The 17082-nt window shown below is 31.9% G+C and overlaps 1 protein-coding gene across 1 annotated transcript in view; it reads left to right on the top strand.

Moving 5' to 3' along the window:
• Positions 1-14475, top strand: part of LOC149065463 (voltage-dependent calcium channel type A subunit alpha-1-like) — a 426448-nt gene extending 411973 nt beyond the window's left edge. Inside the window, exons 43-44 of the mRNA XM_089253992.1 lie at positions 1434-1656; positions 5068-14475. Of these exons, the coding sequence (XP_089110118.1) occupies positions 1434-1656; positions 5068-5897 (1053 nt within the window). The 3' untranslated portion in view covers positions 5898-14475. The remainder of the gene's footprint in view (positions 1-1433; positions 1657-5067) is intronic.
• The last annotated feature ends 2607 nt before the right edge of the window (positions 14476-17082 follow it).

Raw genomic sequence — 17082 nt, forward strand, 5'->3', positions numbered from 1 at the left:
GGAATGGGTATCAAGAAATTTTTAAGATCCATGAGGACTGCAAAAAGTCATCATGGATCAACTTTTTACAGTTACCAAACAACATGGACAATGCAAGAATGATGTTTTCACCGTGCTAGTTTTTTTTCCTGTAACTAATATTCATTGAGATTTTTCATAATCTTGCTTCTACTGAAAATTTTTTCCATAACCACGCTCTGCTGCCAGAATCTATAGGCTAGTCATTTGGCCTAAAAATATTTAATGAAAAATTTTTGAGCATTACACAGCTCTTATATAGATATATATATATATCCATTTAACTCACAACAACCATTGAAAAATTTTGTATATATAATCGTTCTAGCAAGCAATTTTCATATCCCAGTGTAATAACAAGAACAACCAATGGATACAGATATTTTCTGGATATTATGCTGAGGTGAACTTCGAAAGAAAAGTCCTCTTGTCTCCGCAGGACTTTTGTTTTACTTTTCTTTCTGAGTTTACCTTAGCACAAGACCATGGCGGGGGGACTTGAGGCTCTGGTCCCCCCGAAATGTGAGAAAATGGTCAAAAAAAGGGAAAAAGATGGCCAAATCTATTGTTCTATCACTTTGGTCCCCCCCCCCCTCCCTCCGAAATGAAAGTGGTCCGAACAAAATTTCTGGTTGGTCCTTGATATCCTGGGCTTGGAAAAAGCCATCTATCTCTCTCTAAAAACAACCAATGATCGGTAACTTGGCTGATTGTAAAAAATGTTTTTAACACTGAATAACTATGTATTTTATAAAGAGCAAGCACCCAAATGAAACAAAAATTCTATGCTTGATTCTAAAATTCAAATACAATATGAAAGATGATCTGGAAAGCAAGGAAAATGCAGCTATGGTTGTGGCACTTCCTGTGAAATAATGATTAGGAAATACATAAAAAATATCAATATTATAGTAATACCTCTCTTCATTAGTGAAAAAATTTATCACATAAAAACATGCTTGTATTAACCAAACTTGTTGAGAACTGGTGAAAAGAGTGATATTTGTAATGCAATTTAATGGTGAACTGAACATGGCTTTTAGGAATGGCTTATATTAGCTGTAACGTCATATTAGCTATGCTCTTATTAAATGAGTTTATACTATTCTCGCAACAAAATTGAAGTGGTCAATCATTTTATTGTGTCCTTTTAGTCATAAAATATATTTGTTAAGTTATCTATAAACACAACAGAATATGTAAAGTTAATTTTTTGTGTCATGGTAAAAATAGTTGCTGTTCTAACAAGATTTTACTAGGATTAGAGGCTTTGTTATAAGATTGGTCTTGGTTATACTGCAGTGGTTTCTTATTAACAAAAATAAATTAAGTACTTTTAAAAATAATTTTTTAAAAGTATCGATAAATAACAATCATTTTGAAAATTCTCATTCTTTTATGTCTTTTTTTGAAAGGGCACTGATGGACATCTGCATCCTGGTAATCAGCAATCATCATGTTCTCGATCTCCTTCTCCAAGTTATAGACGCCATACTTCAGTTAAAGATCGTTCACCCACCCCAATTCAAAGATCCCCTTCTCCACGGCACCCTCATCATGAAATCGATTTCAGTGATGCTGCCTCTGGAATGATAAATTTTGTGAGACATGAGCATAAAAAAAGGGGAAGGAGCAAAGGTGTGTGATTTTTATAGTGAACATATTTGAATTGTTTTATGCAAAAAGGGTATTAGTCCATAGGCGTCCAAACCTGTGAGGGCTGAAGTCATTGAACCCCCACCCAATAAATTCTGTGAGGAGGATGAGCCCCCTAATAATTAACGAATATGCAATGCAAAGCGCTCTTCCAACTCCTGCATATGAGCTTGAGCCCAGTATACAGGGTGTTCTGTTAATGGACCGACAAACTCAGAGGGTTGTTAGTAGGCATCAAGAGGAACAAAAATTGCAATGAAACATGGTATCGCAAAGCATGTTGAGAGGATGAAAATCGAGAAAATGCATGCAGGCTCTGAGTCCAGAGGAGACGAAAGGTGGATGCTAGTTGATCGCTGAATGTGTTCATGGGTTCGCTCACCATATCTGATGTTAGCAGCATTGCCAAATGCACACACTGCAGACAACGTAAATTAGCACTATTGCGGTGGTAAGCACGTATAGCAGTTAGAGTTGTTAGTTTCAATGAGTATTGTGATGGCTGACTACACGAACAAGGAATAAGCTGATATGCATCTGATTTATGGTTGAGCAGATGGCAATGGGCACTTAGCACAGAGGATGTACCAACAGCAATATCTTGTGGACACACCAGAGGGTCTCATAGCACAGATTGTTGTCGCTGCGGCAGACATCAAAAGCATACTTGGTATCTTCGAGTGTATCTGGGAATCATTTTTACATTGTTGTAGACTGTGCAATGACATCAGCAGCCACCACTACCAATAACTCTTGTAATAATTAATCAAATTAATCTTTTTTTAGTTATTATTGTACTTTTTGTCATTCCTACATGACGTAGAAACCTGCATGCATTTTTCATGATTTTCACCCTCTCAACGTGGTTTGCAACACCATGTTCCATTCAATTTTTGTTCCTCTTGATGTCTACTAACAACCCTCTGAGTTTGTCAGTCCATTAACAGAACACCCTGTATAAGGGACATGGCCCCCACAATGGGTGGGATAACAAGGCTCCAACCCTTTCTTGTTTTTTACGCTATAAATTTATCATAAAGGGGCCCGTGCAAGTCTGGTTGGGGGCCCGTAAAAGATCCAGCCTAGGGGCCCTGCTTTAGGATGTGGAGGCCATGATAAGGGACGACTGGAAACTTTCAGCCCCAATGTTTTCTTCATGTTGACACCACTGCTTTAGTTTTTGCATGAAGCAAATCATTTATTATGTATTTTACTTATTTATTTATGTAGATTTCTTACTTTCTGATAATTACAGTCAAAATTTGTCTATCTTGCTCTTCAAATCTATTTTAAAAGCATATGAATAAATTTTATATAAAAAAATTTTATTACTCAGTTTTTTCCCACATGTTTTTCATAATGTTTAAGAACTTCTGCTTAGGTACAAATTTAATCCTTCATTTAAAAATAAAAAAAAACCAGTGTCAATATATAGTTTAGCATATGGGGGGGGGGAGGGTCAAAGTCAGAGTGGTGCAAGTCCTCATTTTGAAAAAAAAAAGGAGGTTTTGCTAGAGTTGTTTTCATAGAATTCCTGTAGGTGGCAAACTATTGAAGCTGAAACTTAGTTCGTTATTTTTTACAATAGTTTAGCACTTTTAGATTGCATTCCTGGACTTGAGTCAGAATTTTTTAAAATGTGGCTTACACCATTCTGACTTCAATACCCGCATATGTTGAAAAAATATTAAATAATTATATTTATGGATATAGAGTTGATGCTCATTATAACTACTTCCTGTGATCTACAGAAGATGGAAATTGTATCGAAAATTCAAAAATAAAATTCAGCTTCTTAAAAAAATTTTGCATTCGGACAAAATAGATAATTATATAGTCAACACTGATTTTTAGTAATTCGAATGGACTTGAACAACTAGTTTCTAAAAGGGAAAGATGTTCAAAGAAATGACATATTGTTTGGGACCAGAAAACTAATTCATAAAAACGTGTTGGTTCATAAATTAGATGTTCATAAAATCAAGCGGCAAGTATATTACCATATATTCCCCTTCATTAGCTGACATGGCATAAAAATTGGGGGACACCAGTTTTTTGAATGTTGGAGTATGCTTTTCCTGGCATGCAGGGAATGGACCAATGTCCAATAAGATTCACAGAATGCATTTAGAAGACCAATATCAATCTATTCTAAATTCTCAATAAATATGCAACTAGGAAAAAATAATAATTTTCACTGTAGGAAATGTGTTTTGTACATGAACTTGATAATGAAGATAAAACATTTATTTATCACTAAACTTAATTATCACCAGTCTAATACGAAATACAGATACTATTTTTTGCAAGTTTTTGTGCATGTTTAGAGATTGAGAAAGTGCTGTTACTTTTGTATTACAATATATCATGTTTTGCAGTGCAATTCTTCAATTTTTTGAATGCAAAAATACTTCAGTCTACTAATTTTTCCCTTTAGCTCGTCTAATATATAAGAATAAATATGCTGACGATTCAACACATGCAATATACCAAGATTTGTGGTAGCAAAAAACAGACATAGAACTATCTGTAAACAGTCCATAAAATGCAAATTCTAAAATGCAGAGAACAGGTTCAAACCAACAAATTCAATAAAATCTTTGAGTTCAGATAAAGAATTTTCCAGAATTTGTTATTCAGATTCGGATTTCTTGGCATGCTGTCTAATTCAGGTCTAATAATTAATTTTTTTTTAGAATTTAAGCAGCAATGAAAAAATGTACTAGTTTAGAAAATAATACGATTTAAATGCATAATACATGCATGTACCTATGAATTTTTCTTGTTAACTTTTATTAAAACTTTCAATTCAAATTCCAAAGATGGTCTGATTTGGGACAGCCATGTTGAATGAAAACACGTCTGTATATATATTCTTTCCTTAGTTGCAATAAAATCTTTTATCTGTGTAGTATATGTTTTCACTAAAACAAATGCATATTTTCTGTATTGTCTTCATATGTGTTATAAAACATTTCAACAGCAGAATTTTCATTAAAAATATAAAAAAGAAACATTGAATCAACAAAATGTGTTAGAATATTATTTTTCTTGAGGGAAAAGACAAAGAATGTTGGTGATACTAGAAAAATAAGAAAACATTGAGAAATGGTAATTGATAAGAATAATAAATATACAAAACTGTATGCATAAAATATAGTCTTGGTTAGTTATAGTCAAAATATAGTTAGTTGTCAAAGTTATAATCTTTGGTTTAAATAAACGTTAGATAATGTTTTTATTTAACTGTTTTTAAATACTTTCTTGCTAATTCATTGTTTTTTTCTGATTTTCTATTATGAATGCTCAATCTATATTGCACTAAATAAGAACATTGATGCCATTGTGATGAGGGTTTTTTCTTCTAATTTTTTTGACATTTTACTATTGTAGCCAAAAGAAGAGACTATTCACCTTCCAGAGCTCATTCTCCTGTACCTGGGTCATCTGCATGGCCAATGGCACCATCTACTACCTGCCGGAAACGAAGTCGTAGCCCAGATTTTGCTAGTGTATGTCTTGACCAACGCTCTCGCACGCCTAGTCCTAACACATCTACACCCACACAAAGTGAATACTATGGCACTTCACACCTTCATTACAGATCTCGCAGTCCTAGCCCGTCATCAGTGCACAGTCTTCCCACACAACGGCGACCTAGAGGAGGTCGACGACTGCCAGCAACACCAACAAAACCTTCTACCTTGCGCTTAGACATTGTTTCCTCTGATGGCATAAATTTTCCTGATGTTTCTCATTCCCCTACTGTACCACAACCTAACAGGTCCCCAGGCAACATAAATTTTCCCAAACTAAGTGCTTCCCCCACACACAGTGCTGGAGTGTATCCACAGCAAATTGCTTCTTGGCGAGAGAGGACATCTGCTGGGCCCTCTTTTTCCGGTCCATCCATTGGAGGTACTCTTCCACGTGATGCATCCTGTAAAAAAGAAACAATGCCAAACACAATAGGCTTTGGTTCTTTTGCCTTGCCTATGATCAGCTCAACCATTGGGCAGCGTAGTGAACCTTTGAGTTTTGAAGCAGCAGCAGCCATAGGTAGAGGATCTCGCCAGTTGCCATCTCCCCTTCCAAATGGCTACAAACCAGGACAAAGGGGCCGGGAACGATTACACAGAGGAGGGGAACCAGTATCTGTAGTTGTGAGAGCAAATCGAAAGGGACCACATCTGCACGATCCTGATGAAGATGACTGGTGCTAGCAGATGTTATTTGTCAATTTTTATACTGCTGTGAGTGCCATTAGGTGGGGAAAAGGGTGGAAGATAATGATAACTATTATCCTAGCCCCTTTTTTCTACTATCATTATGAGCCTTCAATGTATATTGTCTTGTCACCAAATGACTTTGAATTGTGATTGAGAATTAATTTTATTCTTCATGTTTTGGTGAGGTTGATCACCTCAAAAAAAACTTTTTTTTATTTCAACTTTTTGTCGTTGATTGTTTCACTTTTTTAATAAAATCTAAAAATATGGAGATATAGGTTTATATTAATCTCCTGATATATTTCTCTCAGGGGTGCTCTATTAGTGCTTTATCTCATTTTATATCAAGGGGTGATATTCCATCCTAAGTATTATATTATAGTCTTTTTATTTGTGGCAAAAAAAAAAAAGAAGTTTTCTTCAATTTTCTGCTCAAATATCAAGGATTTTGATGCTCATCATTTCCATACACAATTACTTAATATTAACAATTTTTGAATCAAAACTAAAAAGAGAAATCAGTTTATTAATCTGATTTTTTAAGTTGTGAGACAATTTCTTTTATCTAATGTCATTTGGTGTATTTTCAAAAAGTAAATTTTTTTGTACTTTTTCCCAGTATAACTGATATTATTAATGTCAGAAGTTAACTAAGCCAAAAGTTCATGAAAATTCAATTTTTATGTCAGAAGTGGGCGTGATTTCTCTGAAAATTTTTATTAATGATCATGGCACAAAATGAAGTACCTTTATTCTGTGCAGCATATCTTCTGGATGCTCAAATCAAGCTGCTAAAAAAGAGCACCCCTGTTTTTATATTATGCTGTGATAGACAAGCTCCCTGACTCATGCTTTTCATGTAGGGAAAGGTGATGAAAAATGAAGAAAGGAAGCCAACACATTAGAATTTTTTTAACTGTGTAACAAATTTTTGAAGAGCAACACGAGCAAAATGTAGAATAAGTTAAAAGTGAAGTCTTTGTAGTTGTGCGTAGCAAATATAGTATATATATATACACAATATATATATATATATACATATATTTTTTACATTTTCAGCTGTGATATTTAGATGTATGAGTCTACTTCTGTGAAGTGATGTTAAAAATATGCTCGTGGTTTCTTTTATGTGATGAAGCCTGCTTATTGACATTGATATCCCAATGCACTGTCTTGTGATTGCAAAATTAAACAATTTAAATGTTTTTTGACATAAAATACATAAATAAAGTCAAAATGTTACACATTTTTCTGAAAGTGCAATACATTGAAATTTGTAGTTTGAGTAGATAAATGAATATATATATGCATTATTTTAAGGGTACTATTATTACTATTGGTTAAAAGATGCCTTGAACTAAATTTGTGAAAGACTAATGTATGTGATATGTGAATTTTGAGTCATCTTAATTATCAAAACTATTATATAGACGATCATATGTGTTAGAACTAATCCTATATCATGTACTTTGAATAAATTATCTATCTTTACATGGGAAAACATTCTCAATATATATATTGAAAGTTTTTCAGTTTTTTAAATTTTTTCTAATTTTCTACCTGTATCAGTAAAACTCAAATGTTGATTAAACATTATGTTTTGAAACTCTTATAATATTTATTTTTCAGTCATGTGCACCACTAGCATACAAACGCTATTACGTGTCATTAAATACTGTATAAAATGAGTCTTGATTTAGTATTGACTTGGAACAAGTCCAGACTGTCGCATCAGATGTTTTAGATGCAATATTGGATACTTTTGAAAAAACTGATATTTCTGTTTTGATATTGATTATTATTTTAACATCTTAATTGCATTTATTCATTTTAATTGACATTTATTGCTATTAATATTTTCGTCTTTCTGCCAACAAACAATTTGACTTAATAACTTTATTTTACATCTCTAAAAATGCATCCAGAGCAGTGAAAAGAGTATCACCAATTTAGTAATTGGGATTTTTATTTTCTTGCCAATATATATATATATATATATATAGAGGCAATTTATCTATGGAAGAAAAAATAGGGGACCATACTATGTAGTCATTTTCAAAATAGTTTGTTTTTTACATATATTTTAAAATATTTGAAAGTAAAATTATTTTTTGAAATATTTTGTGTTGGTGCATTGTTTTTGCAACTGTAGAGACTAGCTTTTTTTGCATCCTCATAATATTTTATACATCAGACATAAAAATAACATTATTAAATAAATTGGAACAATAACGATATAATTATCTATTTTAACAAACAGTTTTGATTCAATCTTTGAAGATTATGAAATTTTAGTCTGAAATTACTCTATCTTAAATTTAATACAAAAAGAATAATTAGAAGCTTTGAATAAAATTGTAGTGATATCTGTTACTATAGAGAACTGTAATCTTTTGTCTGATCTATTATAGACCCTAAACCTTAACATCCAGTGACAAGTTCTGCAAGGTGGACTCATCCAATTGACTATTTTAGAACATGTAAATTTGTCTTTCTTGTTCCCATTTCTGGTGAGCTTTTATTTTCTTCTCTGCCTTTCACAAGATCTCTGAAGATACCTATATTATTCAATTGATCTGGACATTAAAGGGTTAAAGAAAGAAGCTATTCACAATATAGTCTCTGAAATGTTTTGTCATCCAAACATAGTTTTTTTTTAAATTAAAGGATAGCACATGTATCACTAAATAGTTGTCAAAACTTTTAAAAAGCCATTAATAAAATACCCTACACGGTTCACAGAAATTGTATTTGATTCAATTATAGTAACACCAAGATCACAATATTCATCAGGAGTTTCCTGGTTTTTTTTATCATAAACATTACCTCTTTGAATGCTGGTAGCAGTTGCAAATATTCAATTATCATTCAATATAATGTGTAATCATGAGAACAATGGAATCACATTATCATGAATAAATTAATCACTATTTGATAAAAGAACAAAGGCTTTTTTTTCCTGTGCTATAACAAAAGTTTCAGACAAGGAACAGTGGTCTGGAGGAATTTGAATCCTGACAGGTTTCATCTGCATCTGCGATCATCAGTGGATTGTTGTACATAAACAAATATACATAAGGGAATCTTATTTTCTTTAGAATTTAGGATGTCTGAACTGTTTATCTCTTTGCCTTTTTGCAACATGAGATGCCATGCAATTCAAATCTTTTCTATTGAAATTAAGCTGGTTTTTATGGATTCCGATGGTTTCTATATTCATACATGTGTGATTTCGAGAAACAGATGAGAGGGTATCAGTCTGGTCAAAGAGAATAGTATGATTACCCTCAGACCATGCCTGCCCATTCTCAGCAAGGGCAGGCTTTTCATGTTGCATAAGGCGACAATTTCCTCTGTGTTCTGTGAGATGGGTCCTGATGCTACACTGTGTGGTTCCTATACAGACAGAGCCATAGGAATAAAGTGTTCCAGAGAATCACAGGGACTTTGGCAAAGTGTAGCATTTGCTTGAGTTGACTCCCGATTTAAAAATAGTGTCCCTATATAATCCATGATTTTATGGAAGCTGTGCACACATTGACTGCATTTGGCGCATTGATTGTAGAAAAAAAGACCATGGCCCCAACACCTCCTTAGCAGGGCCTCCTTGGCTGGGATCTTCTTCTATAGTAAATTTATAGCATGAAAGAACAAAAAATGGTGGTGATTGTCCCAGGTGCCCTGTCAGCCTCAACCTTGTGGAGGCCATAAAAAAGACAGGATGATGAGCAAAAATAAGAAGAGGTATGATGGACTTAGGATCTCCTGAGCTGAGTAGCCAATTTTCTTATAGATCATTATTGAGATAATGTACTTTGTGTTGAAGGTGTTGTGAATCACAAATTTTTGTGGCTCAGTGGATGACAGTCTTCAGGACAGCACATGCTTCAGCTGGATGGTGGTTTGACTTCTTGTTCAGGTATCGGCAGTGTGTAGGTTTTCTGTAAACTTGTTGACTAAGAGTTCCATCATAATTTTTTAGATTAATACACTGAAGTGCAATTTAGTTGGTTGAGGACCTGGGATCGAGAGAAAACATTGGGCCCCTTAAATTAGAGAACATGATTTTCAGGACCCAGTGCGCCTATCTTTAAATTTGCCTCTGTTAAGGCATGTAAAAATCTTTACTGATGGTTTGTTTCTCTCTCGATAATGAGTCGGATACAGTGAGGAATGCTGTTGATATGAGTTAAAAAGTTTGATAAGGCGGGGGTTGGCAATCTTTCCTTCAATAGTACATAAAGACACCAGTGGACTTTTATGAATCTTTTTTCACATAATTTAGTGATCTTTGATTCTATTATTACTTTGAACTCATAAACCAATAAAAATTTGGTTCCTGTTTTTGAATTTTTAGTCTTAAATAATTCAGTAATTAATATGATAAAAAAAATTAATGTGAGATGAAATTTTTTTAACTTTCTCCATATAAATTAGTTATGTAGTTTGGAAGAAACAATATAGAAATTTTTGATTAAAAAACTTTAAAATCTAGGGCAACAACAGGTTTACAAAAAGGTCTATAATCACTTACTATAACTATTACATTAAATTTTGACATGAGTTAGAAACTTTTTTAGCATAATTAGGTTGGCCTTTTCTTTTTCCCCTTGCCAGAATGGTTTTACTGAGGATGAATTCTGCATAATATATTATAATTATAGAAATTAACTTATCATATATTTTACACGAACATGTTTTAAAATAATTTATCAGTTATATATACATTGTCATTTATAAAACATTAAATTAAAATCTTCAGGGTCATTCACTAACGTAATTGATGTAGTTAATTATTTTGCACTTAGAAATGATAAAGATATACTTTGTTTATAAATTTCTTTGCTTTTTTGATTATGATATGTTATAGCATTAGAATATTTGACATTAATATAATATTTGTCTCAGTTCAATCAATATGACAGATATTTAAAAATATATATAGCCTATATATCTATTATATTAGACTATAAAACTATCTTTAAACAGGTTTATATATGTATTAACATATATTTTAATATTCAAGAGTTGTCTGTTATTGTTACTGGTGAAGTATGCGCAAACTGTTTTGTGGCTCTATATCATGAAAAAAAAAGCTACAAAATCTTTGTGAGAATTAGACAAAGCTTAAAATTAGGGGTATGACACTGGTTTCTGAAAATATTATGCAACTGACGATTTTAATTCAAGTTTTGTATCACCATGTATTATATAAAAAACTACAACTTTTATGCCTTAGAATAGAAAGACATTCAAACTGAAATCTAAAACAAATAAAAATAGAAAAATACATTTAAAAAATGAATTTATAAGGAAATGTTTCCTGTGTGTTTTTCACGTTTTCAAAATGAGTGATTTGTCTATTTCAATGAGGAGATTTTAACTAATATAACTCTAATCAGTTGAACATAATCATAGCTTTTAAGTAAAAATATATATTATATTTTTGAGAATTTTCTTGCCTTTATGAGAAAATCACATTTAGAAATAGTGAGAAATAATACATGTGAATAAAATGATATAAATTTATAATTAATAGAGAGTGAGAATATTGTATGGAATGTAATATTTATTAATAGAAGTTATCAGTTTTACAGATATTTATTACAAAATTTGGAAAAAATAAAAAATTGCTTTTTCCATCTAAATAGTTTATTCACTTATTTAAAAAAAGTATAGGAATATATAAGTTGTATCAAAGTGCATAAAGTGAGATAAAAAGAGCTTTTCTGTAACAAAATGAATAAATATAAATTTCATGTTTCCATTTATAAGTAAAAAAAAAGTCTTTCAATAAATTATCCACTATGATAAGACACATTTGCAGCATCCTATATGATGCCAAAACTATATATATTTACACACACATCTAGATTAAAGAAGTCTAATGAGGAGCCAATAAAATATAATTATCATTAAACATGTAGAATATTCTCAGGAATGTATTTCAATATCTTAAGTTCAGAAAAATGCTACTAGAAGTATTTAATATATTGACATTTTATTACTCTATGCAGCTGGTTAGTTTCAAAAAAAAAAAAAATTGGGCTTATAATATTTTCCTTGCAAGTAAATATATTGCAAATTTTACTAAAATACTACAACTGTTGTAATTTATTTTATTCAAAATTTCTTATCATTCAAGAAATTTTACACTTCAATATATTTAATATCAATCTTTTTTCACATGAATCTGATACCTGATATTCATTTTGGAAGAAAAAAAACAGATTTTTTTTTGTCTCTGTGACAATGATATGGTTGAATTAGTTTTTTCTCACTTGTGAAAAGAAAACTTCCTGAATTTTTACTTTATTTTCTTCCAAGATATGTAAAAAAAAGGGAACGGGTCTTTCACAAACAATGTGTTCCTCAAAAAAAAAAAAAAGTAAATATATATATAAATATAAAAAATAAATAATTCAACCATATATTGTGATGTGTATAGTTTTATAGTATCTCAGTAGCTATTTGTGTTTGGCTTCCTTTCTTGTCAAGATTTAGCATTATAGGGTTGCCAGATTTACATTCAGTACTTCAATTTTTCCTAAGTGTCACAAATAAATTTAAATACAATTTTTGGTAAATACTTAAATTGTACAGGGTCATAAATGAAATGAAACAATTTTTTCGAAAATTCATTTGTTATAGGTAAAGTATAATTGCTGATAAGCAAAAGTATGATTCATAAATATGAGATAAAAAAAATTGGTTATGCATATGGGTTAATTTCAATTTTTTGAAAGTAGGAAAAACACTTGTGCATAATTGTAGAAAATGTTAAAGGGTTGATATTGAACAGAGGAGAAAAATTTAATTCCATGTTGATACATGTTGTGAGACATTGTTTCTTCTTTGAAAAATAATTTTCTTATTATCTATGGTTTCAGTAATTGGTATTTGACACAGCTTGAGTTCTGTTTTCCATCATGAATATGTAGTATTTGTTTTTGATTTTTTTACCACAGTAAATTGTTTCTTCTCAGTACACTGAGATGAAGGATTTTAATCAGGTCAGCCAAAAGAATTTTTTGTGTTTGTGATTCTCCAACTTCATAGAATTTTTTTTAATGTCCATATTCAAATGTATAATTCAGATGCAATCAAGTTCCTACAATTAGAAGCAAGTGAAATAAGTATTCCTTGTGATTCCTTAAGGTTCTGAAAGGCATGAACTTTAATAAAGATCTTGGTAATAAAAATTGGTGTGCAAAATTTGAGTATGTTGCACTTATAATATTGGATAAAAAAATATTTTTTATTAAAAATACGTTTTTGTGAAAGTTGTAAATTTATGTTTAATATAACAGAAATAGTATTACTTGAAAATATACAAGATTTTCTTTCTCTTGATGTTTGTTGAGGGAAATGTCATTCACATCAATTTCGATACTATTTAACAAGGCATATAATTTCATCATGACAATGGAATCTATTATTTTATTGAAAGGTCTAAAAAATGAACTCTCGAAAACAAGTTCTACAGTCACATGTGTACTTTTAAAATTGCCTCTGTAACCATTATGCCATATATTTGTAGTATGCATTAATTCCCAAGCCTGTAATAGACATAAAAAAAATATTGAAAAATCACTTATTTAATTCTTTGGGGTGTTTTGTAATTGAACTAAATAAGACTTTGAATATATATCTCTGTCCATGTTGATTGTAGTCCTTTGAGAATTTTTAAAAAGCTCATGAAAAGATTTTTTTCATTCATGAGCATGTGAGTTTTGAATATACCTGAATCTTCCTGTGCACTAAAATGTCATGGAACTGATTTCTGGCTTTAAAAAAAGACAACATTTTCATATATCAAATTGTTTTTTATAACATTTATGTTGTCATGTTAAATGATTTATTTTGTGTTCCTTGACTGAACTATAGAATAAAAGTAACATCTACTTATATTCAATGTGTTTTGTGGAAAATGTTGTCAGGTAATGCACTAAAGTTTCCTTAAAAATGTGTCAGTTCATTGTATGTAAGGTGTCTTATTGCCTGTTGCGTGATCTTGTTCGGTTTGGTGTTTCCTTTGAAAAATAGTATTTCATATCCGTATGTATTTACTGATGGTTTCTGAAATTTATATTTGTCAATAGCAGCCATCACTGAATATGTTCAATTTACTGATCATTGGCAACCCTAATTATTTAGTGCTATCCATGGCATTAGCCAAACATGCATTTAAATTTTTATCTATATCATCTTTACTGTATCAAAAATACATGAAGTTGCAATATATATATTTGTGTATGTGTATTATGTGATATATACATATACATATATATAAATGGCTCCGAATATTAAAATTCAACTTTTCTTTCAGTTGAATGAATATTCCTAGCCTTCGTCTTCTCTGTTATGCTGTCCCAGAATATTTGAATGTTTTTATTGAATACAAAAGAAAAAAAAATAGATTTATAATGTAAATAAATATACATGAAAAGGGGGACGTATGATTCCTACTGTTGACATTTCTATTTGTATGAAAGGTTCCAACTATAGTGTCATAAAATTTATTGTATTTTCCACTCCTGTTGTAAATTATGCTCATAAAACTTTGGAAAGATCCAGTTGTAGGCTTTTTTGCGTGTTGTTTTTTCTTTGTTTCACCGTTAATGTTCATAATTTTATTTTTACTGCCCCTTATACCTTGTGTACTTCTTTCATTAATACCACTGACAAAATTATTGTTATATGTGATGAGAATTAAGCACTATATTATTAAACAGATATGGCACCCACAGACATGGGTTCAGATGTGGCAGTGATTCCAGTATTACCAAGCTGCAAAGAGGTGGTGGGGGTATAGGAGTAGGATCCACCACTTCAACTTAAGCCTGAAGAACATTTGCCTTTCACTTGGCGCTTTCTGCATTCACCGATAGGCGGCTTCATTGGGATGGGATTCACCTGAATAGGCGAGAGGTCTGGGAGGTTTAAGTCAGGTTTTTTGGGGCATGTGGGTTACGGGTTAGTTAATGACATTAACCCATTTGCATCATTAGCGCATATATGCGCAGAATTTCCCTGGCCATTATCACCAAAGCGCAAATATGCGCGCTAGTTTTTTATGCATAAGAACAAAACACTAGAGTACTATCATACTGTATAAAACTATTAAATTTAATTTTTCAAATTATTTTCAATGTATATCTTCATTGAACTAAGTAAAATTATAAATTCTTTGTGTACGCAATTTTGGTTTTTTGCTTTTTTTCATTTTGAAATATTTCTAACTTTATACAATAAAAAAATTTTGGTGATATGGGCCAATTTTCCACTTTTTCGAATGATGCAAATTGGTTAATAACAGTATTGATGAGGAATTACCCACCTTTAAACTTGGATGGTGTTGGTAATCCAAAAATGTGAGCAGACAACAAAATGAACTGAGAATAACTCTTCTCACAAAGGGTCATTCAAAATTAAACAATTTAAATAATTAATATTTCACAATTATCGGTTGCCATTTGATTTTCCAGTTCTAAGAATTAAAGTTCTATGTTAACTATTAACAGTTAATCTTGAAGAGACATCGTAATGAAACAAAAAGTTCAGATCTCGCCAAATATCAGGAGTCTCGATGGACGTTATATCCCAGAGAGAGAGAGAGAGAGAGAGATGACTTCTCGTCACACTCCATAAAACCTTTCTTGACTCCTGGAATAAGACCCCCAAAAATCCGCATGAGTCGTTTAAATCAAGTGTTTCATCCCAGGAAACAAACTATTGTAGATAAAACCAAGGATTCTCCACTGCCACTGAGGTTTTCATGCACAAGATCTCAAGGCAGGAAGTATAATTGCAGGTACCACTGGAATAGTCTATTTTTAATCTCGACAGGAGTAAACGCCTGACTTTACTTCGGTGAGAGCGAACTCCTAAATTATCTCAAAATGAGAACATTTTAGTTGCAGTTGAACTCAACATTTATCCAGAAAAGCTGGAAAGAAAATGAATATTTAGTCAACTGATAATTACATGTTATACTAACAGAACTGTCAGCCTATGCCTGAGGATTAGAAACAATTACTAATCAAACGAATAAACGTTATTAACATAGGCGTAAAGTTATTCAAAATGTTGGAGGGGGAGAGCTCAGTTTCAATACAGACGAATACCGTTATAGCGAAAATCTCGTTGTAACGAAAACTTTTCCCATCCTTCAAATCAATTTACATAGCAACAATGTATTGTGCAATTCCAATATAACGAAATGAAAAATCCGTTATAACGAACTCGAAAACAAGTGTCCGAAAAACAACAGTCAATCTCCATCTACTCTTTTCAACGTTTTGAAAAAATCGGACGAAATCGAAATATTGCAAATTCAAACAGTAGTTATTGGATCTCCTAGGAGAAATATCTAACTTCCGAATTTACAAGATGTGGATGCAGGTGTCTTTACCTGGTTTCAGGACATTTCGTTCCCGAAATGAGCCAATTATCGGTCAACTCATAGGAGAAAAGGTTTTGGAATTCACACGTGCTGTTGGATGCGAAAACTTTCAAGAAAGTGTTTGCTGATTGAATCGTTTCAAAGAATGGTATGTTGTGGTAGCAAAACTGATTTGCGGGGAAGCAAATTCAGTTGATATGAAAATGTGAAAGCTGGTGAAAATAGCGGAAGTGAGAAATAAAAATAGGCCTACAGGGCTCCAACATAGAAATTATGTACCAGAAAGAGCTCCGCGAGTCAAAGGTTGAGAACCGCAGCCCCAGAGTATGCTTTGCTACTTACAGCGTCTGAAGCCTTCCAATGCAATGCTACTGCACTCCGAAGTTTCAATTGCACTAGCCAGCTGTGTGTGTGTGGCCTAAAGACGTACAAGTTTGGCCAAAAACCATCAAGCTAGTTTGAAACTCTAAAACGATATTTATCAGATCAAAAGAACCGTCCAGACCATTTGTTTGAGCATGCGTATACTTTAGAGGAATTTGTTGCTTCCTTGGCTTCCACAATACTTGTGCAAAAATAATAATAATAATTACGGATTATTTGCCTCTAAAATGTTAATTAAGTAAAACTTATGCAAAAAACTCCAATGCTTAATTGATTTGAGTTGCTTTGTATTATTTTTAAAACTCAACTTCATCTTTTTTATTATCTAGAACGTAAAAGTATTTTTTCCCCTAGAACCAAATTCTGCTACAACGATTTTTTTTTTGCGCA

Source organism: Pholcus phalangioides, unplaced genomic scaffold, assembly GCF_987345545.1.
Source record: "Pholcus phalangioides strain wild (caught in Gottingen) unplaced genomic scaffold, Ppha-v1.0 ptg000039l_1, whole genome shotgun sequence".
Lineage (NCBI taxonomy): Eukaryota > Metazoa > Arthropoda > Arachnida > Araneae > Pholcidae > Pholcus > Pholcus phalangioides.